Below are 24255 nucleotides of genomic sequence, written 5' to 3'. Positions count from 1 at the left end.
GGAATCAGATGGAGTCCATGAAAACAGCCCTCTAGCAAGTAAGAGCAATTCAGCAGACACTTAGCTCTACCTGGCACTGGCTTCTGGGGAAGAACCTCCCAGGAAGTCCCCCTTTCCCCTTCCTGTCTGTCAGTTCTCACTTGCCCAAATACTCTCAGCTACTTAGAACCCCTCACTTCCCCAGGCATTTGACACTTCTGTCATTGTCCCTGCAACCCAAGCGACTGTTTGAGGATTAGAATCTACTCATTAAAATCCACATGGAGGGCTTCCCTGGTGGTGCAGTGGTTAAGAATCTGCCTGTCAATTCAGGGGATACGGGTTTGAGCCCTGGTCCAGGAAGGTCCCACATGTCGCTGAGCAACTAAGCCCGTGCGCCACAACTACTGAGCCTACGCTCTAGAGCCCACAAGCCACAGCTACTGAGCCTGCGTGCCACAACTACTGAAGCCCACATGCCATAACTACTGAGGCCCACGCACCTAGAGTCCATGCTCCACAATAAGAGAAGCCACCCAATGAGAAGCCCGTGCACCGCAACAAAGAGTAGCCCCTGCTCACCGCAACTAGAAAAAGCCCTCAGGCAGCAACAAAGAACCAATGGAGCCAAGAATAAGTAAATAAATAAATAAGTTTATAAAAAAAAAACCCACATGGGTCACCATAAAATGCTGGATAAATTGGTTACCTGAGGGTAGGAAAAAATACTGTAAGTTGAGTAGTTTCTCCAGCTGTATATATTTGGGGGTCTGTGACACCGCAGCGCAACAGCATTTAGGTCAGAAACATCACTTAATGAAGGGCAAGATTGCGTCAGCATTTTCCATATTAAAAACAACAAAAAAAGAGTAGATGCACCAATGTGGGAAAGATGGAAATATCTCAGACACTAGAAATTGTGACTGTTGATTAAACATCTCCCTTCATGGACTAGTACATCCTCAGATACAATAGGAACAAGTCTTTGGGATATTATGTGCTCTTTGCTGGGAAAGGACGTTTACAGAAAAAGAATGTTCTATATCTTGGATCATCCATGGAACTATGAAGTGCTGAAAGAAAAGTTGCATGGGGCATGGGAGTCAGGAAGGGGAGATTAGAAAGGGTGAGGGAAGGGGATGAGACAGCCATAAGGTCCAGTGGAGACCATGTGATGATGTGGTAGTGACAGACCCAACTTGGAGCCAGGGAAGGTGGGCAAAGGATCTGGGTGCATGGAGTTGCAGCTCAGGAAGGTCTAGAATCAGGAAATGAATGAAGTATTTTTTCTCCTACTCTCTCCTCTGCTTTTCTCTGAATGCTCACTCCATTCTCTGCAGACAGACTTTCCTTGCTCCACACGAGGAGCCTCTTTCTCCCCCACCCCTTTGTACCTTACCTCTTTTCTCCAATTCCAGTTTCATGGGGGAAGGTCGGCCCAGTTTGGTTAGATTGAGTACTGTTGATTTAATTGAATAAATGGCTGGGTTTCATTTGAATTTCCATAATGAATTTTATTCCAAAAAAATCTTGTACTCTCATTATAAATACGGGTATTGAACTATAAATCGTAAGTACTCCATAATAGTTCATTTTTAAGCAATTTTGATTATGGATAAGCATTGATAGTGAGACTTGCAAAAAAATTCAGTCATTTATGGATAAACTTGCAATGGGTGCTAAACAATCATATTTTTAATTAAGTAATTTGTTCATTTATACTTTGCCTACTTCCCAAAATACTCCTGAAGCAGTTGTGCCCTAAGGCAATACAGATAATATATAATAGAAACCACAGGGGAATTGCCAACAAACACATGAAAGAATGTTCAACATCACTGATCATTAGAGAAATGCAAATCAAAACTACAATGAGGTATCACCTCACACCAGTCAGAATGGCCATCATCAAAATATCTACAAACAATAAATGCTGGAGAGGGTGTGGAGAAAAGGGAACCCTCTTGCGCTGTTGGTGGGAGTGTAAATTGATACAGCCACTATGGAGAACAGTATGGAGGTTCCTTAAAACACTACAAATAGAACTACCATACGACCCAGCAATCCCACTACTGGGCATATATCCTGAGAAAACCATAATTCAAAAAGAGTCATGTACCACAATGTTCATTGCAGCTCTATTTACGAAAGCCAGGACATGGAAGCAACCTAAGTGTCCATCAACAGATGAATGGATAAAGAAGATGTGGCACATATATACAATGGAATATTACTCAGCCATAAAAAGAAACGAAATTGAGTTATTTGTAGGGAGGTGGATGGACCTAGAGTCTGTCATATGGAGTGAAGTCAGAAAGATAAAGACAAATACCATATGCTAACACATATATATGGAATCTAAAAAAAAAAAATACGGTTCTGAAGAACCTAGGGGCAGGACAGGAATAAAGACGCAGACATAGAGGATGGACTTGAGGACACGGGGAGGGGGAAGGGTAATCTGGGACGAAGTGAGAGAGTGGCATGTACTTATATATTCTACCAAGTGTAAAATAGATAGCTAGTGGGAAGCAGCCACATAGAAAAGGGAGATCAGCTCGGTGCTTTGTGTCCACCTGGGAGGGAGGGAGGGAGATGCAAGAGGGAGGAGATTTGGGGATATATGTGTATATATAGCTGATTCACTTTGTTATAAAGCAGAAACTAACACACCGTTGTAAAGCAATTATACTCCAATAAAGATGTTAAAAAAAAAAAAGAAATCACAGGGGAAAGAGAGATTGCTTCATTATAACTGGACTCTAAGTCAAATGTTTGCATACATGTGTTTGCAGGGAGAACTTACAAACTTTTTGAAAATCCAATTTAGCAGAGGGCAATGGAAAAATCTTTTTTCTTTTTTTTTTGCGGTACACGGGCCTCTCACTGTTGTGGCCTCTCCCGTTGCGGAGCACAGGCTCTGGACGCGCAGGCTCAGCGGCCATGGCTCACGGGCCCAGCCACTCTGAGGCATGTGGGATCCTCCCAGACCGGGGCATGAACCCATGTCCCCTGCATCGGCAGGCGGACTCTCAACCACTGCGCCACCAGGGAAGCCCAGAAAAATCTTTCTTATTTTTCTCTGATTATAAAGAAAGCCAGGGCAGTCCACTGGTTAGGACTCAGCACTTACACTGACATGGCCCCAGGTTCAATCCCTGGTTGGGGAATTAAGATCCCGCAAGCCACGTGGTGCGGCAAAAAAATTAAAAAATTAAAAAGCTGAATATTAAAACATTTCAGAAATAGAAAGTTTTACTTTCAGGACTTGATGTCTCTTCTGTCTAGGGTTAATCACTGATAATTTGTAGATCATCTTGTATGATTTTATTCTCCCCCCCCATACACACACACACATATATACATGTATATCTCTGAGAAAGCTTGTTCAGTTATTTCCTTAGAACAATTCCTAGAAGTGGAATTGCTGTGTCAGAGTAAGCACTGATTGTCCTCCAGAAAGACTGTGGCTATTTGCTTTACCAACTTGATAAGAGAGTGCCTATTTTCTCATAACCCTAGGAAATTATCAATTGTTTTAATGTTTTCCAATTTGAGAGGTAAAAAAAAAGTTTCATTAGTATTTCCATAATTACTAGCAGAATTGAATGTCTTTCCATGAATGTATTGTCCATTTGTATTTTTACTTTGGTGATCCTCTGTTTTCCTTTTGTGTCCTCTCATAAGTGTTGCAAATGATTTTCTCTGTCATTTATATTTAAATTTGTTAATTGAGCTTTTTTGGTTCAGATATTTTGCATTTTATTGTAATGAAATACTTTTGTTTATGACCTCTGACTTGGATGTCGTCCTAAGAAAGGTCTTTCCTACTCAAAGATAATAAAACATGAAAAATATTTTTATCTATTTACCTTTGGTTTTTTATAACTTAATTTTTACATTAAAATATTTAAGGCATCTGGAATTTAGTTTGGGGGCAATTTGTTTTATAAGATTATCAGCCATTTAACTCAACAGCAATTATTAGATAACCCATAATTTCCCTGTGCATTTGAATAGATACTTTTGGATATTCTGAATTCTTACATACATATGGATCTGTTTCTGGACTGTACTCTCTGCAGTAAGTTGCAATACCATGTTGTTTTGACTAATGTATCTTTGATTTCTGATAGGGCACATTGCCCCTCATTACCCGTCATTGTTTTAGTTGAAATATAACTGACCTTCTAGGTGTTCTAGGTGCACAACATAGTGATTCAATATTTCTACACATTACAAAATGATCACCACAATAAGTCTAGTTACCATCTGTCACCATACAATGATATTAAAATATTACTGACTATATTACCCATGCTGTACTTTCCATCCCGTGACTCGTTTATTTTATAACTGGAAGTTTGCACCTCTTAATTTCCCTCACCTATTCATTCATCCTCCCACTCCTCTCACCTCTGGCAACCACGTGTTTGTTCTCTGTATCTATGAATCTGTTTCTGTTTTTTTTTTGTTTGTTCAATTGTTTTTTAGATCCCACATACAAGTGAAATCCTATGATATTTGTCTTTCTCCGCCTGACTTATTTCACTTACAGTAATACCCTAAGGTCTATCTATGTTGTCAAAAAATGGCAAGATTTCATTCTTTTTTATGGCTGAGTCATATTCCATTTTATTTATATACCACATCTTTATCTATTCATCTATTGATGAACACTTAGGTTGCTTCCATATCTTGGCTATTGTAAATAACGCTGGAATGAACACAGGGATGTATATATCTTTCAAATTAGTGTTTTTGATTTCTTTGGAAAAAATACCCAGAAGTGGAATTACTGGATTGTATGATAGCTCTGTTTTTAATTTTTGAGGAACTTCTATACTGTTTTCCATAGTAGCAGCACCAATTTGTAATCCCAACAACAGTACATGAGGGTTCCCTTTTCTCCTCACCCTCACCAACACTTGTTATTTGTTGTCTTTTTGATCATAGCCATTCTGACAGGTGTGAGGTGGTATCTCTGTGTGGTTTTGATTTGCATTTCCCTGAGATGAGTGATAAGTGATGTTGAACATCTTTTCATGTGTCTGTTGGCCATCTGTAAGTCTTCTTTGGAAAAATGTTTATTCAGGTCCTCTACCTATTTTTTAATTGGGTTGTTTGTTTTTTGATATTGAGTTGTATGAGTTCTTTGTATATTTTGAATATTATCCCCTTATCAGAGATATCATTTGCAAGTATCTTCTGCTATTCAGTAGGTGGCCTTTTCATTTTGTTGATAGTTTCCTTCCCTGTGCAAAAGCTTTTTAGTTTGATATAGTCCCAGTTGTTTGATTTTGCTTTTGTTTCCCTTGCCTGAGATCATTACTCCTCACCTTAAACAAACAATTTTAGGTTATTCTCAACATGTTCACTTCTATAGGAACTTTAGAATCAATTTGTTCATTTCAAACAAATTCCCACCGGGATTTTGACTGCAATTATGTTAAATGTATACTTTGATTTTTGAGATAATCTAACATTTTAAAGTTTCATTTTCTATTGTCATGGTACTGGGATTTGTGAATTCACCAAGCCTTACTCCTACTCAACCCTGAGGTCTCAGTTGAGACCTTGCTTTCTCCAGGAAACATTTTAAAATCTCCCTTCCCCCCTCCCCCAGCACTCTGTCTTTATCCTCAGCGTTGCACTTATCTCATTATACCATAAAGGCATCTCAATTTTGTTATCTCCCACTAGATTCCAAGCTCCTTGATAGAAAGAATAATATGCTAGTTATCATTGCTTTCCCAGTAACAATTCAGAGGCTGATTCGTAAATAGTCATTCAATAAATATTTGCCTTTCCTTTGCAGTCTGTGTTTAGAAATTATGACCATGACCAGGACGGGTACATCTCCCAAGAGGACTTTGAAAGTATAGCTGCCAATTTTCCCTTCTTGGATTCCTTTTGTGTGCTGGACAAAGATCAGTAAGTTTGATTTTGTTTTATTGTAATGCAACTGTCCGGAAGCAGAAAATTACTACGAAAGGAGAGCAGGGAAACCTTTAATTTATGTCTTGACAGAGTTGATCCTAGTGTATTGATGAAAGGTGTCTAAGGTGTCTTTTCACTGATTTTTTTCTTGGTGTCCACAAACATGACTGGCTGGATGGAATCACAGGGCAGACCACATCATCGGTGTTAAGTACAAGTGCTCACTTACAAATTAGCCCAGCTCTCCATTTCCGATATTACTGCTGCAACTTAGCTAGTTCATCAACCCCAAAACTTCCATCAGAAAAGAATAGAGACTAAATATAGTTAGATCTAGCATGGTGGAGTCCTCAGCATCAGTGCACCCGGGGGCAATCTTAAAAGTCATCAAGTAAGTAAGATCTTTTTTTACATTACTTACGATCTTCAGGAGAGCAGGTGATGGCTGCAGATAGCCAAGAAGTGTTTATGCTTTGTTTTTTCCTTTGCTAGTTCAGAGGTTGTCTTGAGAAACAAAGGAAAAATATATTTCTCTTTAGCTTCATATGATTCATGGGAGATTAAATAACTTCAGAGGCTAAAACCTGGATCATTAAAAGAATATAATGATTAAAAAAAAATTTGCCAAGAAACCCTGGCATTAATAATTTTATCACTTCATTTTTAGTTATGTGAGATCAGTTCCTAGTTTAAAAATCATCTGTAATGAAATGCTGGATTTTATATTGGTTAAATGTCCAAGTTATATCACATTAAAATTCTCTAATGTTTTTGTTGGTGTGAGAATTAAACGAAAATTAAAGCCTTGGTACTTTATCATAAACGTCTTAAAACCGTAATCCATCTTCATTGTACAACAGAGAATACTTTTAAAATAAAATTAAGTTATTAGAAACATACACTTCCTTTATAAAATACAACTTAAGTTTTATTTTATAAAACTTACTTCCCACTAACTACCCACTTCTTCCCTCAGTTTGTTTCTGTCAGTGACATGTTCGTAGAACATGAACTTAAAATCACTTCCCAGTCTTCATTTTGTTTCTCTGCCGGTTCTTGTTTGGAACAGAGTGTCCCAGCAGATATATTTTTTTCCTAAAAAAACTTTTTTCCCCTAAAAATGAAGGTTTAAAGTATTCATAGCTTACATGATTTCTTTTGTCAGACAGGCTTAGATATGTTGATTTTGAGAGAAGAATGGACCATCCAGGAGAAGATTCTAACAAGTTGTCAAAGATATGGCGCCAAGATTCAGTAGAACGGTTAGGGCAACAGATGTAGATTGTTAGGTCTTCAGCCCAGTCGTGTTAAGCTGGAGTTCCAGGAGTGTGAGCACAGTCTGATGGGAAAGTTTAGAGGAACATGAGCACGGGGACGCAAGGAACACAGCTTCAGGGACTCCTCTCCCCACGTGCAGCAACTGAAAGGAAGACGTGGATCCTGCAGAAGAGCTGGCAAAGGGGGCGCATAAGAGGCAGGAGGGAAACCAGGGCTACGTGGAATCACAGGGGACTGTGGAGGAGGGAGTGTCAAAAAGGAGGAAACCTGTCCCATGTCACATGCTGCCAGGAGGTCAAGTTCAAGGAATGAGAAAAGGCCGCTGAGGATGTCACTGTGACAGTTTCAGTAGAATGGTGGGTTAGAAACCTGATTATATGGAGGAAAGAATAATTGAAAGAAATGGAAAAAATGTCTAACGAGTACTCTTCTTGAAAACTGCAGGAGTAAGAGAAGAAAAAGGGAAAAGACAAATGTTGGAAATGGAGGCAGGATTGAGGAAAGACATTTGTAAGGAGGGGAAGTCCTGAGTGTATTTGTAAACAAAGGAAAGAGTGGGTGACAAGATGCAGCAGGAGAAACATGGTCCTGGAGAGGCTGGAGAGTGGGGGAGGGGAGAATGACCCCAAGAGAGGACCGACGAGATATAAAGGAATTCTGAACTGCCATGGAAGGGTATGGAGAGAAGGCAATATGCAGCTCCCTTACGCCAATGGATTTGATCTTTTTTGGTAAACAAGAAGTCAGGGTGTGTGGTGGTAGATGCAACCAGAGTTTCTATGTGGAGAAGATCTGGGAGAATCACTCTAGTGAATGGTCTGTGAGCCAGTAAGACATGAATGAAAAGATTACCAATGGTAGTGGCCTGGATGACATCAGGCAGAATGAATATGAGAATGGTAGGTCCAGTTTTCACAGTTTTCTGCCTTTCTCCAGCAACCAGATTCTTGCAAACTCTATTGTGAGGCAAAGGCTAGAAAGGAGATGTCCTTCTGGAAGCTACTACTTGGTAATGAAGAAGACTTTCTGTGCTGCAGTGCAAAAGCCACACACACACACACACGCACACACACACATATCTTCTGCTTGCTAAGAAAGCCTTTGACACTGAAAGCTGTCCTTTGAGTTTCTCTCTTTTCAGATGCGACAGGAAAGTGAACATTCCCCACCCCCCACCCCCAGCTTTTGTCCAGAAAGGTTTGGGAGGTGAGTGATTTAAGTGTGGCAACTACTTAGCAACATGGTATTCAAAGATCCCTCTCTTCTTTGATTCTCTTCACAGGGATGGTCTAATTAGTAAGGATGAAATGATGGCTTACTTCCTGAGAGCTAAGTCCCAACTACACTGTAAAATGGGACCGGGATTTGTCCATAATTTTCAGGAGATGACCTATCTCAAGCCAACCTTCTGTGAACACTGTGCAGGATTTGTAAGTCTGTTTTCCATTGCTTTCTCTTCTATGTAGTGATTTGTGCAGTATTCTGAGAATGTGGGAAAATGATACATGAACAGAGTCCATTGTCTGCCTTAGATCCAAAGTAAAACATGATGGCTCCCTGAAATTAAACATTCAATTAAAAACAAAAGCAAGATCTGCAGATTTAGCCATGTTCTTTCTAGGAATGCAGGGCTGGAGAAGACAGGGAAGGTTGGTGAGGCGTATTAACTCAGGAGAGCAGTTTGTCTGTTAATACCTGCCAGGGAAAAGTTCTGCCCAATGAGCCATGGCATCCATCACTGAGTGCAATTAAGTGGTGTATTTATTATAGCCAGTTCCTCTCAGTTCTTGTTTCATATGGTGTCAGTCACTAGAAATCTATCATGATATGGCTCCATAACTCAGTGAGGAAAAAAAATCTTTTCGAAGAGAAGATGGTTATAATAATAAATAACATTTACTCGGCATTTGACAGTAATAAAATATTTCCTGAGGCATTAGTGTAATTAATCCTCATAACTAGCCCATAAGGTGGGCCTTTTACTCTCCCCATTTGCATATGAATGTAGAGAGGTCCAGAGAGGATAACTCAAGTTTCCCAGGATTTCACAGCCAGTAATGACTAGAGCCGGGACTCAAACTCTAGTGTTCTGGCTCTACCTACACCACTGCAACAAATGAAGGTTGAACACCTCACTTCCCCACATCTGATGATCCTTTAGCAACTAAGGTCATGTTTGGCCCTGGTGTTAAACAAAGACCCTTGAGCTCTGAACATCTTCTAGTTGATATCCAAGTAATGTAAGATGGAAAATGTAGTACTCTACACAAGGGTAGCCCAGCAGCCAGGTGAGTGGCATTTGTCCAGATGCCAGCTCAGTTTTGTTAGCTTCATTCAGCAGTCATGTCCCCCTGTGGACCCGTATGGAATTCGTAGCTGATATCATATACGCTCCCATTAAATTACATTTTTCGCTTTCAGTCTTGAATAACTGGCTTTGGGGAGCCAAAGGGCAGGTGTTTGAATTCAAGCACACACCCCGCTGAGAACAGGTAAATTAGAGGCAGTGGTTACCTCAAAGATGGCCCCCCGTGATCATAGAACCTGCTGTGATCAAGGGGCAAGGCAGCCTAACCAGCTCCCTTAGCCCACCCCAGGGAAGGAGAGGTTCTCCTACCAGCTACACCACTGGGATTGCATCACCTGGCCATTTTATCATCAAACAAATACTTTTCCTTCTTCATGTATCTCTCTTCTGATGGGAATTTTTGCCTGTATCTAGACCTGAAAAATGCTCAAGTGGTACGGAGCCATGTGTAACTCTCTCCTGCAGAGTGAGGCCCAGGGAATCTGTTTGGCCCTGGCCTGGCACAGCCAGAAGTCAGGCTGAGACATCTGACCCATGGTGTGGTATGAGAGTTGGTAGGTCCTTATCAAATCTCAAGGTCTTGTCTCTGCTCTCCAGTCCTTCTGGATGTCTCTCCCTTCCATGGAGGCTCTGGTTCTATAGAAGCAGCAAGGTAGGCTTTCTTGGGAGCTTCCACACGCTTCCCTCCCCAACTCATCAGAGCGGATTTGCTGGCGCTAGGTTTTTGATGCAGCTGTGATCAGGTCGAAAGCTCTGGACTTGGAGTCCAGAACTCTGACTTTGAATCTCAATTCTGCCCCTTATTAATCTATGTCCTTGACCAAATTATTGATCATCTTTGAGTCGCTGTTTTCCTATCTGTAAGAGGGGGTTAAGACTTACCTGCCATGTTGTTGTGGTATTAAATGATATCAGACATGTTGCATACCACAGAGCTCAGAGTGAATCTTTCTCTTTTTTTAGTGTTCCTTTATGCTTTTGGAGTTTTATCGAAATTAACTAATTCAGAGTTTTAATATCCCTTTTTATTTTTCAAAATATACTTAATTTCCTTGCTATAATTTGAATTGATCTTTACTCACACACCTTTTTTAAAAAGCTCTTTGGTTTTCAAAGGGATTTATAAATACCATGCTCTAGCTGGGTCATTGAAAGGAACTGTGGGGGAATAGAAGGAACTATTTTTTAGTGCTTGGACCACCTGCTTTTGAAATAAATTCCATTTTAAGGGTAAGGAAGACAAATAGACACTGCTTGAAATACATTGATTTTAGAATTAGAATTCCAGAGCTGAAAGAATTTTGCTAATTCCCTTATTTTGAGCTCTGGAGAAGTTAAGTGACTTCCCTAAGGTCACATGGATCACTAGCAGCAGAACCATGACTCATGTTTAGTTCTCCTTACTCCCAGTCGAGTGCTCCTCCCACCACAGTCACTCCAAGTCTTACAGCAGCCTCAGGTCTCTAAATCAGAGACTGTGGGAAGTACCCTCTCCTGTCCTTGGCTGGCACGCTGACCCAGAGCCTCTTCGTGCCTCGTGTTGTCTCCTGCTTCTTTTTTTTTTTTTTTTTTTTTTTGCGGTATGCGGGCCTCTCACTGTTGTGGCCTGTCCCGCTGTGGAGCACAGGCTCCGGACGCGCAGGCTCAGCTGGGATCTTCCCGGACCGGGGCACGAACTGCATCGGCAGGTGGACTCTCAACCACTGCGCCATCAGGGAAGACCCCCTGCTTCTTAAGTAAGCATTAGCAAGCAACGCCCTGACTTGCCTGCCTCATGGGACTCATGCTTGACTTTATCTTCTTCAGCAGTTTCTGCAGCTATGCTAATAACGTGCCATAGCCAGAGATTTGGATGCTTCTTAAACCTTATCCTTTCTTGTCCTAGATCAGCGGCTTTTGTTCTGATCACACACAAAACTCCCAGGAGCAATGGCTTCCTCTCTTTCCCTGAAGTGACATACTCTTCACATTCTTCTTTTCCTACTTACTAGCTATGAGATCTTGCCAAATGACTTCACCTCTCTGTAGCTTAGTCTCCTCATCTGTAAAAATGAGAAAATTATTATTACCTATCTCATAAGGATATTGTGAGCATTAAATGAATTGCTACATGGGACTTCCCTGGTGGTGCAGTGGTTAAGAATCCGCCTGCCAATGCAGGGGACATGGGTTCGATCCCTGGTCCGGGAAGATTCCACATGCCACGGAGCAACTAAGCCCATGCGCCACAACCACTGACCCTGCGCTCTGGAGCACGCGAGCCACAACTACTGAGCCCACGTGCCACAATTACTGAAGCCTGCACTCTAGAGCCCATGCTCTGCAACAAGGGAAGCCACCACAATGAGAAGCCCGTGCACCGCAACGAAGAGTAGTCCCCGCTTGCCACAACTAGAGAAAGACTGCGTGCAGCAACGAGGACCCAACGCAGCCAAAAATATATAAATTAATTAATTAATTAATTAAAAAAATGACTTGCTACACATAGCTTAAAACTGTGCCTTTCACATAGCAAGAGTTCATTAAATGTTAGCTATCATTGTTATTTTTGTTATTACTATTACCAAGGGCTCTGTGAGGAAACGATTTCTCATCACTACAAAGTTTCCCAGATGTGGGACCTTGCAAATTATTTAACTTCCTGCATCATCACACTCACCTTTTATAAAAGGGAAGCAAACTGGATTATCGTAAAGATCCTTATAGCTCTGACAGATGTGATTGGCCTACCCACCCACTTTCCTCTCCTGTACTGACACCTCCCCATCCCTTTTCCAGTCATCCTAGGCACCTGAGGCCTCGCTTCCAGTTAGTTGTCTTAATAATCCTTCCTGTCTCCAAGGCAAAGTGTTGCCCTGTCCCAAGAGACATTTGCATCTTAATAATGTTTTCTGAAGGACCAAATAACTTTTAAGGCTCAAAGGAATCACTCTCCACTGATGGAATTTCCTTGTCAGAAAGAGAGTAAGGAGCAACTTTCCCAAAGCCTTGAATCCCTTCACATCAGTAGCTACTCTCCTAGGGCCATGATGCCCACACTCAGGGCATTGTTCTGCTATAACACATTGTGAACAACACTCCCATCAATGCCAGTAGCCCACCAGCCCTCTTTCTTTCAAAATTATTTTATTAGGTAGATATCAGCCACTTAGCCTAACCACTCAAAGTGTGGAAATGGAGCTTCTCCAACTTGAGCTCAGCCCGTTTAATTCATCAGCACTGTATGTTCCTGATGCCCCTGGTTCCCATATGCAAGAGCTGCAGGAGGCCTGGGAAAGAATGTGGGAAGTCCCCTTCTTCACAGAGATTACAGTGTGGCAGAGGTTTGTGAAGACACCACCACCAGGATGACGCCCCTGAACCGCCTGGGCAAACGCTCCCTTGTTAAACTGTAGGCCCTCACATCTCTCCTGAGACTCTCGTCACTTCCTACATCCTACTCCTTACTTGGTTGGCAGAATCTGAGCCTTTTCTGCATCTCCCACAGCTCCAGCACAGGCCAAACACGCAGCAAATGCAGAGAATAAATACACAAACAAATGCAAAATCTTTTCCTCTTCTGTATTCTTTCAAGGTAGAAATGCTTCTCAGAAGAGAATCAAGCAAAATCCAAATGCTTTAGTGGGATGCATTGCTTGGGTCGCTTAATTTACCGTAGGGGGCGCCAAGAGCAGCTAGTGAGATTTTCAAAAAAAGCCGAGGGAGCCAGGGGCTATCAAAGGCAGAGTGACAGTGTCTCCCTGTGAGTTTTGCTGAGAGCGCATTATGCCAAAGTCCAATAAATGCACCAACGTCAGTTTCCCATCCCAGCTCCCGTTTGGCTCCCAGAAAGAAAAGGGAAGCAAAACTCCTGTTATTGCCCCAGCTGCCGTGGGCTGGGAGAGGGTCCTTCTATCTGACAGGAAGGGTGTCAGGAGCAGCTACATCCTGTTTGTGCTCTACCAGGCATCACGCTTCCCAGGACTTCCTTCTCTGTGGCCTTGTTTTCTTTCCAGATTTCTCTCCAGATTCCCTGACATTACTTTGTCTTTTGTTACAGCTCTGGGGCATAATCAAGCAAGGATACAAATGCAAAGGTAAATGTTACTTTGTTAAAATTTTTATTTTATTTTATTTTTTAAATTAATCTGTATTGGCGTATAGTTGCTTTACAATGTTGTGTTAGTTTCTGCTGTACAGAAATGTGAATCAGTTATACATATACATATATCCCCTCTTTTTTAGATTCCCTTCCCATTTAGGTCACCACAGAGCATTGAGTAGAGTTCCCTGTGCTATACAGTAGGTTCTCATTACTTATCTATTTTATACATAGTAGTGTATATATGTCGATCCCAATCTCCCATTGTTAAAATTTTTAAATGTGACTTTTGGGGCAGGAATCATATTTGTCTGAGGGAAACTTTAAAGCTCTTGGCAACACAGAGAAATTGGGGCTTTGGGGCTACTGGCAACTGAAGAGTTAACGGTCCAGTAAAGGACTCCCTGAAGTTTTGGAGATCCCAGGCTGGAATTTTACCGCTTGTTACAAAGAGCAAGGAAACCACACTTATTATCCCACACACATCTAACCCCTATCTCTAAGATGTCTTGCCCATCATCAGCACACATTTAAGGTGGGAATTCTGAGGAGGGCAAGGCTGATGGAAATACTGTATGTAAGAACTTTGTCCTTCAAGGGAAAAAAAACCCCATGCTCATTTCTGTAATACATATGCATTTCTTTCTACTCTCACATAGCTATTCCTTTCTCTACTAAATCACAGATGATGATGAGAAAAGAGGAGATACATTTGCCCCTTTCAATGAATTTGTTCATATACTTCCCCCATTTAATTGAAATTTATAGCAATTGAATAAATATGTATTTGATAAATGCAATAGGAATGTTTGGCTACTTGTAGATATATGATTATTACACATTATTGGTGTTCAGAAAACTGCTGGATATTTTATGCAGACTGTTTATACTGGTTCTTTTAAGAATCTGATAATGCTCTTGAAAAATATAATAAAGCCACAAAATGAAATATCTTTTTTTTTTTTTTTTTAGATCTTTTTCTTTTTTAATTAATTAATTTATTTATTTTGGCTGTGTTGGGTCTTCATTTCTGTGCGAGGGCTTTCTCTAGTTGCGGCGAGCGGGGGCCACTCTTCATCGCGGTGCGCGGGCCTCTCACTGGCGCGGCCTCTCTTGTTGTGGAGTACAAGCTCCAGACGCGCAGGCTCAGTAGTTGTGGCTCACGGGCCTAGTTGCTCCGCGGCATGTGGGATCTTCCCAGACCAGGGCTCGAACCCGTGTCCCCTGCATTGGCAGGCAGGTTCTCAACCACTGCGCCACCAGGGAAGCCCCAAAATGAAATATCTTAATCACAGAATGCCTTCAGATTAATAATGTTCCCTTGTGATGCCTTTTTTCTCTAGCTGTCTTTCAGTATTTGGCCCTCATTTTACATGGACAGGGAACTTCCTTGAACCTCTATGGGAGCCACCTTTTAGTGCTCAAAAAACAAACAAACAAAAAAACCCTTCCCTTTTGTTCTCTGAATCAGTTGACTTAGTCTAACTTGAATTTTTACTTTCAAGCAGCAGAGATACTGGTTTCTGCCCCTTATCCCCTAGACACACACAGACAGATACAAACACACACACACAATTTTGTGAAGATGAAAATCAATTAAACCCTAGGATCTCTGTTCAGATGGTATTTCTCTTAAAGACATATAGAGTGAAAAGTCTAATTAAAATAGACCAGACATGTCATTGCAATTTGATCTTTCCCTGATGTTATTAAAAAACCATTTGAAACAAGACCATTTAGGGGAAAACGGGTATTGGAAATAATGAGAAAATTCCTCTTTGATGGTGAGAGAAATATACCCTATAAAATGATCATATCTGTTCAGTGATTTCAGAGAAATGTAGGACCCTCATCGTATGAAGTAATTGTGTTGCTATCTTCCAAAGTGGCCAAAATTTTGTACCCCAAGTAGCAATTAATATCTACTTTCTTAACTAAAGCATCTAATGGGAAGGCCACAGAATCTGCTGCGTGCCATTTCCAAGCCATAGTCAAATCTGAGACATGTTTATTGAGCATATGCTCACCTTGTCTTCTGCTTCTATGCCAAGAAAGGAAGCAAAAGATATAATCGCTTGCTCTGGAAAAGATTTTGGGAAATGAAGAAGAATAGAAAATGCAGACAAATACTGAATGGAGGGACACCTTGCTGTAAATATTTAGAGGCAACTGTAGGTCCTGGGAGAGACTAGATGCTGAGGCTTCTCACCCTCATTCTGGCTCAGGGAGCCTCTTTGTGGGGAATCCATCTCGGTCTGGAGAAGAACCCCAGTTCCATGTAATTTGCATTTAGTTTTGGGCAAAGGCAACTCCCTATTCAGGCTGCCCCTGCTTGTTGCTCCCCAGCACTTCAGTGAACTGTGTAGAAGAAGCAGCTGAACAAATATAAGAGAGAACTTTAGGAACCCCAGGAAAGGAAGAGAGTCCCACTGGCCCTTTTACTAGCCCTAGACACACCCCGTGGACCTGAGATTAAACACAGAAACAAGGGTGGGGGAGGGGAGGCGGGAGAGCCCAAACGCCAACCTGGAAGCCTGGTCAGCGCCTGACATGTGGTTCACGCTAATCACCTGTGATACTTTTGGTTGTTTCAGACTGTGGAGCCAACTGTCATAAACAGTGCAAAGACCTCCTGGTTCTGGCCTGCCGGAGATTTGCCCGGGCGCCCTCCTTAGGCAGCGGTCATGGGTCACTGCCTGGAAGTCCTTCGTTGCCTCCAGGTAATGTCCTCAACTTTCTTTCCTACTGCGATTTCTCTCTGCTCACCTTCCATGCCTGCACTTTGGTTGGAGTCTGGATCTAAAGCTAGTCAGAGCCATTATAAACATAAAGGTCTTCAGGGTAAGCAGCAGTGGCTAAAGACCCTTGAACCCTACATGCTCCTTTTGGCTTTTGGGTCTCAATAACATGCAGTTCACCTGAGGTCAATTTCATTTCACCTCTGGTCTGTTCCTCTAGGACCTTACCCGTAGGACTCCTGTTGTTTGCACCCACTTTGACGGTTTGCTGTGAAGCAGTCAGATGTATGATTAATCACAATAATCACAGTAATCTTTCCCCTTCCAGTGCAGGATGAGGTTTTCGAGTTCCCTGGCGTCGCAGCTGGACACCGAGACCTGGACAGCAGAGCCATCACACTGGTCACAGGCTCCTCTCGCAAGATCTCCGTGCGGCTGCAGCGGGCCACCACCAGCCAGGCCACCCAGACCGAGCCTGTGTGGTCAGAGGCTGGCTGGGGGGACTCAGGGTCCCACACCTTCCCCAAAATGAAGTCCAAGTTCCATGACAAAGCAGCAAAGGACAAAGGCTTTGCCAAGTGGGAAAATGAGAAGCCCAGGGTGCAGGCTGGTGTGAATGTTGTTGACCGAGGCACTGCGTTCGAACCAGACCAGGATGAAGCTGACATGGTTGAGACCAGACAGGACGGTGAGGTCAGTGCTGGTCAAACCACAAATAAAATCAGAAGAGGGAGGCTGAAAGCAGCTGAGATGAGTGTTATAGTGAGCCCACAAGGCAGCCTGGTAGTTTTGAAAGCAGAATGGTTGGGAATCAAGACATATCACTTTTAGTCTTGTCTTTGGCTAGTTATGTGACTCTGGACAAATGGTCTCTTCTCCTTGGACATCAGTTTTATGATGTATAAAACTGAACCGAATGGGTTCTAAAACTCAGTGAAGGTTTCTGTGTCTGTATACTGACGTGATGTCCAGGGACCCTTGACTGTTGCTTGTATCCAATATAACAGTACGCTATACCCATCAGCTTAGTTTTCCAAGCTAGAATCAGGGTCCAAACTCAGAGGAGGCAGTGAAAGCAAAAGACATGTAGATAGAGAAGGAGAGCTGGAAACTCTTGCTCTTACTTAAAAAAAAAAAAAAAATGGCTTTTGACAGCATCATGGAGGAGAGGGTGGTGAATATCAGAGACATGGGGACCTCAGGGTTCTATGTGTCAGGCTTTGCCTCCACACAAAAAGTATGTTCAAATCATCCAAAGCAAATTGGGAAACATATGGAATTTGTTAGAACAAGCTGAAAATATAAATTGATTCAAGATGGACTTAGATAAATTTATTAGTCAATAGTCCATAGTGTATTAAGAAAAAGGATTTGGGGAAATTGGTGTCACATTCCTAACCTAAAAGTAATGTCATGGAGGGAAGCCATTGCCTCCCTACTGAATCATTTTCATAAACAGAATATTAGGTTAGGTAGAGACCCTACTGGATCAAGCCAGTGCTCTTTTTTCTCATGACTGGTCCTCCACATTCCACCTGTCCTCAGGAGATCTAAGCGCACAATCTCCATAGTTTCCTATGATGAGAAAATCGCCAATGATCTTTAACCAAAATTCCTCTAGTTCCTTCCTCATCGAAGACAATTAGTAAGGATGCCGCACATGGTCTTCAGTAGTATGAAGTTTATTGTAAGTTCCTTCTGAGCCATTGTTTCCTTTCTTTTAACACCAACTTTTTTTTTTTTTTTTGCGGTACACGGGCCTCTCACTGTTGTGGCCTCTCCCGTTGCGGAGCACAGGCTCCGGATGCGCAGGCTCAGCGGCCATGGCTCATGGGCCCAGCCACTCTGCGGCATGTGGGATCTTCCCGGACGGGGTCACGAACCCGTGTCCCCTGCATCGGCAGGCGGACTCTCAACCACTGCGCCACCAGGGAAGCCCTAACACCAACTTTTAAAACAGCTTTATTGAGATATAATTTATGTACTATAAAATTTACCCATTTAAAGTGTATAATTCAATGGTTTTTAGTATATTCACTGAGTTGCACAACCACCACTACAATCTAATTTCAGAACATTTACATCATGTGCTTTGTGGACTACATGATCTTTTATTTCCCTCTATAAATCTTGAGTATACAAGGCACTGATCATTTGAGATGTTCCCTTGAAATTATCTGATAAACTGCTTTCTAGGAGTAGTCTTATTTTTTTAAATGAGATGCAGCCATACAACAGGTTCTGATTCGTATTGCAGGAAGGCTGACTTCAGGCTGAGGACACTGAAGGCAACTGTGTTGGCATTTGGAAGGAGCAAGATGAGACGCTCTGAAGAACACTCCAAAACTCAGGAAGTTATCTGAAAAGATATCTGGACATTTACTGCCTTGTGACACTGTGGGATCTCCCTGATTGAACTATGGGACAGAGGACTTACCCTATGAACTATTTATTTCCTCCTTCCCTGCTCCTAGTGAGGTGCCACAAAGACTGTGTTATGTAGTTGGTAGTTTTCTCTCCTATCTTTCTCTAGAGCCATTTATATACGGGTGAAATGAAAGCTTTTGTGCATGTACTTGATACTCATTCTCTAAACTCAGACTTTGCTTTTTCTGTGAGAATGTTATTTCCGTATTTTTATAAACTTTTGAGGGGGGTGTTTAACGAGGAGTCGATTTAGGGGTCTTTTTGTGTGCTTTTTGGACGGGACCAGGACTTATTTTTTTGAGGGACAAGGAAGCTCTTCCAGACTTGGAAGGCAGTGGTTCTTCTAATGATGATCTGCTGCAAGGAGAAGCTGTTTACATTGTTCTTACCATACAGTTGCTATTATAATGTGTAACAAGTCACACTTCTATAATCATATAAGTCTTGCCAATTCGGCATCACTAGGTAGCTATGACACAGTCATGAAAACTATCCTAATATTTATCATTGCCATGGGGGGAAATTAACTAAATACATGTCCCATCTCACTAGGTTTAGCCATCTTTCATAAGACTGCTATTAAGAAGTATGAATAACAATTTAAAAAATCAATTCAAGTTTTTGGGAATAAAATTCAGGAGAAAAACAAACCATCCCTCAAACCCCTTACTGAAATGCAATTTTTAAAATTCAACCAGCAATTTTTAAAACCTCAAAATAGTTTTGAGAATTTTGTTTGTTATAAAAGAAAACTTTTTGGTTGTGAAAGAGAGCTCTCATGCTCTTCCTAAGAAATTGCCATCATGATTAAGAAGAGTCATAGAAAGCAAATCATCACAAACCACCTTTGATTAACATTTCATTTAAACTTTTAAAGTATCAATATTTTGAATATCTTCCTTTGACCCAACATTACTAGACGTGGGTCTGTTTCTTACATGATGAGAGAAGAAAGAACTTGGTTGAAGATGTTCAAAAATAGAGATGGGTTTGAGCCTATGGCTGAGGAGAATGACCTGCTACCAAGTGCCCAGTCAGAAACTGGACCCACAGAGGTGCACTGGTCTGCATTTGGTAGTTTAAGTGTATATAATCCACATAAGACTGAATTTGTTTCTTTGGGGGCAGTCGCTTCAGTAAAAAAATGCCTTTCTTCTCATTTTCCATTAGGTAAATGAAGACAGTTCTGTTCAGCAAACACTTGTTGAGTGCCTGCTCTGGGCAGGTCCTGTGTTAGATGCACAAAGAGGAACAACTCTTCATCTCTGACCTTGGGAGCTGAGAGCCCATGGGCATTTAAGGCAAGATGACTCCTTAAAATAGAGTTTCAAATTCGCTAGAACTGACTTAATCATGCCAAACAGATTCAGAGATCAATTTGCAGAGATATTGCAAGTTAAATGAAGTTATTAGGTGAGGGAGTTGTGATTAAGCTCAAAAATGTAAGAACTCACCATTTGCGAGCACCTCAGAAAGCAAATAGCCATCCCCAGTGTTGGTTCCATGTATATATACTCTCTATTCCTATTCATAAATGCAATGAAATACATGTTAACAAAATTAAAAAGAGAAAACGGCAATTTAAGTACAAGAAACCCTTCTTCTGTGTGTGTTTTTTTTGTTAATGAATGTTAAGACTATTCTTTTTCTTCTCAAAGCAGTTATTTCACTTGCCACTTAGTTTGGGTTATTTTTTATTTTTCATATATAAGAAGACTTTTATAGGATCAGCCTTCCTGTTACAATGATACTAAATGAACCTCGAGTAAAAACAAACCAAAAAAATAATAAAACTAACATATTATGTGTATATATGTACGTAAACTATTTTTGTATATGTGTGTATATATGTGTTTATATGTATACACAGGCACGCAAACACACACACATACACACACATACTACTATTATTACTTTGCTGAAGAGGAATTTGAGTCCATAATAAAGCTGCTTTATAATTTTGATTATATCATTTACTCATAACCAATGGTGACTCTGATGTTTCCAATATGTCAATTTCCCATAATCAATAAAATAAGTAAATTAGGCAAACCCATGGTGGAGCAAAAAAAACTATGATGGTTGGTTCCTCCAGACCTTCCTTTTGTAGGTTTGATGATCACTGTCAAAGCAAAAACAAAACCAAACTCTTAACAGTGAATATTGGGAGTTCCCTGGTGCTCTAGTGGTTAGGATTCTGGACTTTCACTGCTGTGGCCCGGGTTCAATCCATGGTCGGGGAACTGAGATCCCGCAAGCTGAATGGCACAGCAAAAAAAAAAAAAAAATTAATAATATTAGATACCAAGAGAGGAAATGTTAGATACTGCAACTGGGTCTTCATTGAAGGATGTGCTAATTGTATTGATGCTTTTTGAGATCTGCCTAAATCAGAGAGTGATCCTAACCGGTATTTGAACATTTTATGTTGAGTGGTGTTTCCTGAAGCAATAATGTCCCCAGATTTCCATGGTAAAACAGCCTCTCCAAAAGACAGAGAGGTTTGCTGTTTAACAATGAAGGCAGGACTCCTACAGAAGGAAGTACCAAACTGTTATTGATGGCAAGAAGCTTAAGCATTCCTAAGATAAACACCTTGATTTTTGACTGAGGAGGTAAATTCAGTCAAATGAGATTCCCACAGCATATCTTTGGCATGCAATCCACAGCCAGATTTAAATCCCATCTATGCTAGTTGTAGTCATGAGATCCTGGGCAAGTCATATACATCTATTTGAGCCTCAATTTTCACATTTGAGAAGGAGAGATTTTACCACCTTCTCCAACTACCTTATAGAGTTGTTGTAAGGATGAAGTCTAATAGTACATGTAGAAGTACTTTGTAAAGACCTTATAAATTAATATTATTTTACAGTTAAACAAGGTTCTTCTCTACAATTGTCTTCAGACTACATGTTTACATGGCTGTGTTCTTTGGAGGCTCTAAATCCAACATTTAACTAAATTTTGTGTCAAAGAATTAAAAAAAAGAAATATTCACAGGGGTTTTTCTTACGCCTGGCACTGTGTGTGTATAGGGTCAGTTCTGCTCTGTTTTCTAACATTAGCTATTCTCACTCTGTTTGAAAATAGGTAGACAAGATTAAGAAACCAAATGGGTAAAATGTAAATAAGCTTAGAGAAAAATAGGTCAAAGTAGAAATATGCTTAAGAGGCTGACTCTTGGAAGAATTTATTTTACTACAGGGAGACGAGGAAAATAAAAATTAACTTTTCAAATAAAAAGGACTCCATTTATTTGACAACTAGAATGTATTTTATAGCAATTGAAGGTGGTAATGATAGGAAACTACTTGGAATTTAAGGCTCATTCAGGAAATATCTTCCTCCATTCTTCATCCAAAACTTGCTTGCTGAAGTTTAGAGAGTACTCAGACCTCAAACAACAATATTTATTCTCTTTTTAAAATGTTAATGGCAAGCACGTTGGAGTTCACATCTATTTAAGTGACTTGCAGTTTATACATAATAGCATAAGGAAAGCATCACATGGGGAATTCTATAAGGCAGTTGACCTGAATGCTTCAAAAATAAAATGTCTTAAAAAAAAAAAGGGAAAAGGATGAAAGGAGCAGTTATGGATCAAACAAAACACAACAACAGAATGCAGTGTTGTAAACCTTGATTGGATTCTGAACCAAACAATAAATAAAGCAGACATTTTTGGAGGGCAACTGTGGAAATTTAAATGTGAACTACATATTAAATGACATGGAATGAATGTTAATTCACTCCAGTATAATGATTTTATGGTTATGTAGGAGAATGTCTTTATTTTTAGGAGATAGCTGGTGAAGTAGTTAGGGCTATTACAAGTTAATCACTAAAGGGATGTTCCCTATCAGCTTAAATTATACATCACGGCCCATCTCTGGGAAACCTGCCTCCCAGGTAATGAGCCTTAAGCTAAAATACCTTTGTTTAGCTCACAGGAAACATCCTGACCAGGCCCACCTGTGAATGACTGCAGGCCGGAAGAAGTTAACACACCCCTTCCGGAGGCTGACCAGAACCAGGAAATGTTCGACTTTACTCCCGCCCCTTTTAGTATAAAAGAAGCCTGAATTCTAACTCAGGCAAGATGGTTTTTTGGGACACGGGTCCACCATCTTCTCGGTCTGCTGGCTTTCTGAATAAAGTCGGTATTCCTTGCCCCAGCAAGTCTCTTGATTTATTGGCCTGTCGTGCAGTGATCAGTATGAGCTTGGAGTTGGTAACAAATTTTGGTGCAGTCAGCCAGGAGCCTTGCTGCTCGTGGCTAGCCAGCCCTGGTTGGGGAATTTTCAGTTAAGGCCCTAGCAGCTGCAGGGGTCACTTGCCCTGAAGATCCTCCTTTCAGATTTCCCCAAAGTGGCACTGGTTGCCCCAACGCTTGGCAGTTGGAGCAAGGAATCAACACTTGGGAGTCGATGGGCTCCAGACAGCAGGTAAGTCACTCTGGTGAGTACAGTTGGCACTTTCTTTCCTCCCTGGGACTTTTTCTCTGGAATAAGCCAATTTATTTTGTATTTGAGCGGGGTACACTGTTGATGAGAGAGAAGAGTTGTTGGACTTTTACCCAATTTGTGAACTGGTTCATTTGTTTCTTTGGATGATAGCATTTGTGTGTATAATTTGTGTTTTGCTTGTCTTGAATTTCTGTCTTTAAAAATGGGGAATGTTTCAACTATCCCTAAAGAAAATCCTGTGTGGCACATTTTGGATAAGTGATCTGATTGTAACTATGAACCCATGGGTGAGAGGAAGATGATATTTTTTTGTAAAAATGTGTAGCCATAGTACCTGTCAGGAGTTTAGGCAGGGTTATCCTGGGGCCCTGTGCACCATGTACTGCTACTGTTGCTGTGTTAATTAAACAATTTATGGTCTCCTGTGTCGTTGGTGTATGTAAAACCCCAAGACCAAACTTGAGGGTTTATTTAGGATTTTCTGTTTGTCCTTTGGATTTTTCATTTTATTTTGTTTGGTACTGTTTCTCCATTTACAGCCAAATCAATTCTGTGATATTTAAAACTTTTTTTTTTAACATCTTTATTGGAGTATAATTGCTTTACAATGGTGTGTTAGTTTCTGCTGTATAACAAAGTGAATCAGTTATACATATACATATGTTCCCATATCTCTTCCCTCTTGCATCTCCCTCCCTCCCTCCCACCCTCCCTATCCCACCCCTCTAGGTGGTCACAAACCACCGAGCTGATCTCCCTGTGCTATGCGGCTGCTTCCCACTAGCTATCTATTTTACGTTTGGTAGTGTATATATGTCCATGCCACTCTCTCACTTTGTCACAGCTTACCCTTCCCCCTCCCCATATCCACAAGTCCATTCTCTAGTAGGTCTGTGTCTTTATTTCTGTCTTACCCCTAGGTACTTCATGACCTTTTTTTTTTTCTTAGATTCCATATATATGTGTTAGCATATGGTATTTGTTTTTCTCTTTCTGACTTACTTCACTCTGTATAACAGACTCTAGGTCCATCCA

At 41.0% G+C, this 24255-nt stretch overlaps 1 protein-coding gene across 4 annotated transcripts in view; it reads left to right on the top strand.

The window, feature by feature from the left end:
* Positions 1-20807, top strand: part of RASGRP3 (RAS guanyl releasing protein 3) — a 77304-nt gene extending 56497 nt beyond the window's left edge. For 3 of the 4 annotated variants that reach the window (XM_089923293.1, XM_089923289.1, XM_089923292.1), the window contains 6 exons: positions 5798-5913; positions 8480-8627; positions 13545-13581; positions 16181-16306; positions 16653-17012; positions 18582-20807. In XM_089923293.1, the coding sequence (XP_089779419.1) occupies positions 5798-5913; positions 8480-8627; positions 13545-13581; positions 16181-16306; positions 16653-17012; positions 18582-18601 (807 nt within the window). In that variant the 3' untranslated portion in view covers positions 18602-20807. Of the gene's footprint in view, positions 1-5797; positions 5914-8479; positions 8628-13544; positions 13582-16180; positions 16307-16652; positions 17018-18581 lie in introns of all 4 variants that reach the window. The other variant, XM_030762974.2, reaches the window with a different exon arrangement.
* Positions 20808-24255: the final 3448 nt, after the last annotated feature.

The sequence above is a fragment of the Delphinapterus leucas genome, chromosome 13, assembly GCF_059928025.1.
Source record: "Delphinapterus leucas isolate spDelLeu-1000000601 "Yukka" chromosome 13, BTC_Dleu_Yukka2, whole genome shotgun sequence".
NCBI lineage: Eukaryota > Metazoa > Chordata > Mammalia > Artiodactyla > Monodontidae > Delphinapterus > Delphinapterus leucas.
Note: the sequence above shows the minus strand (reverse complement) of the source record. Positions and strands in the feature narration are given on the sequence as shown.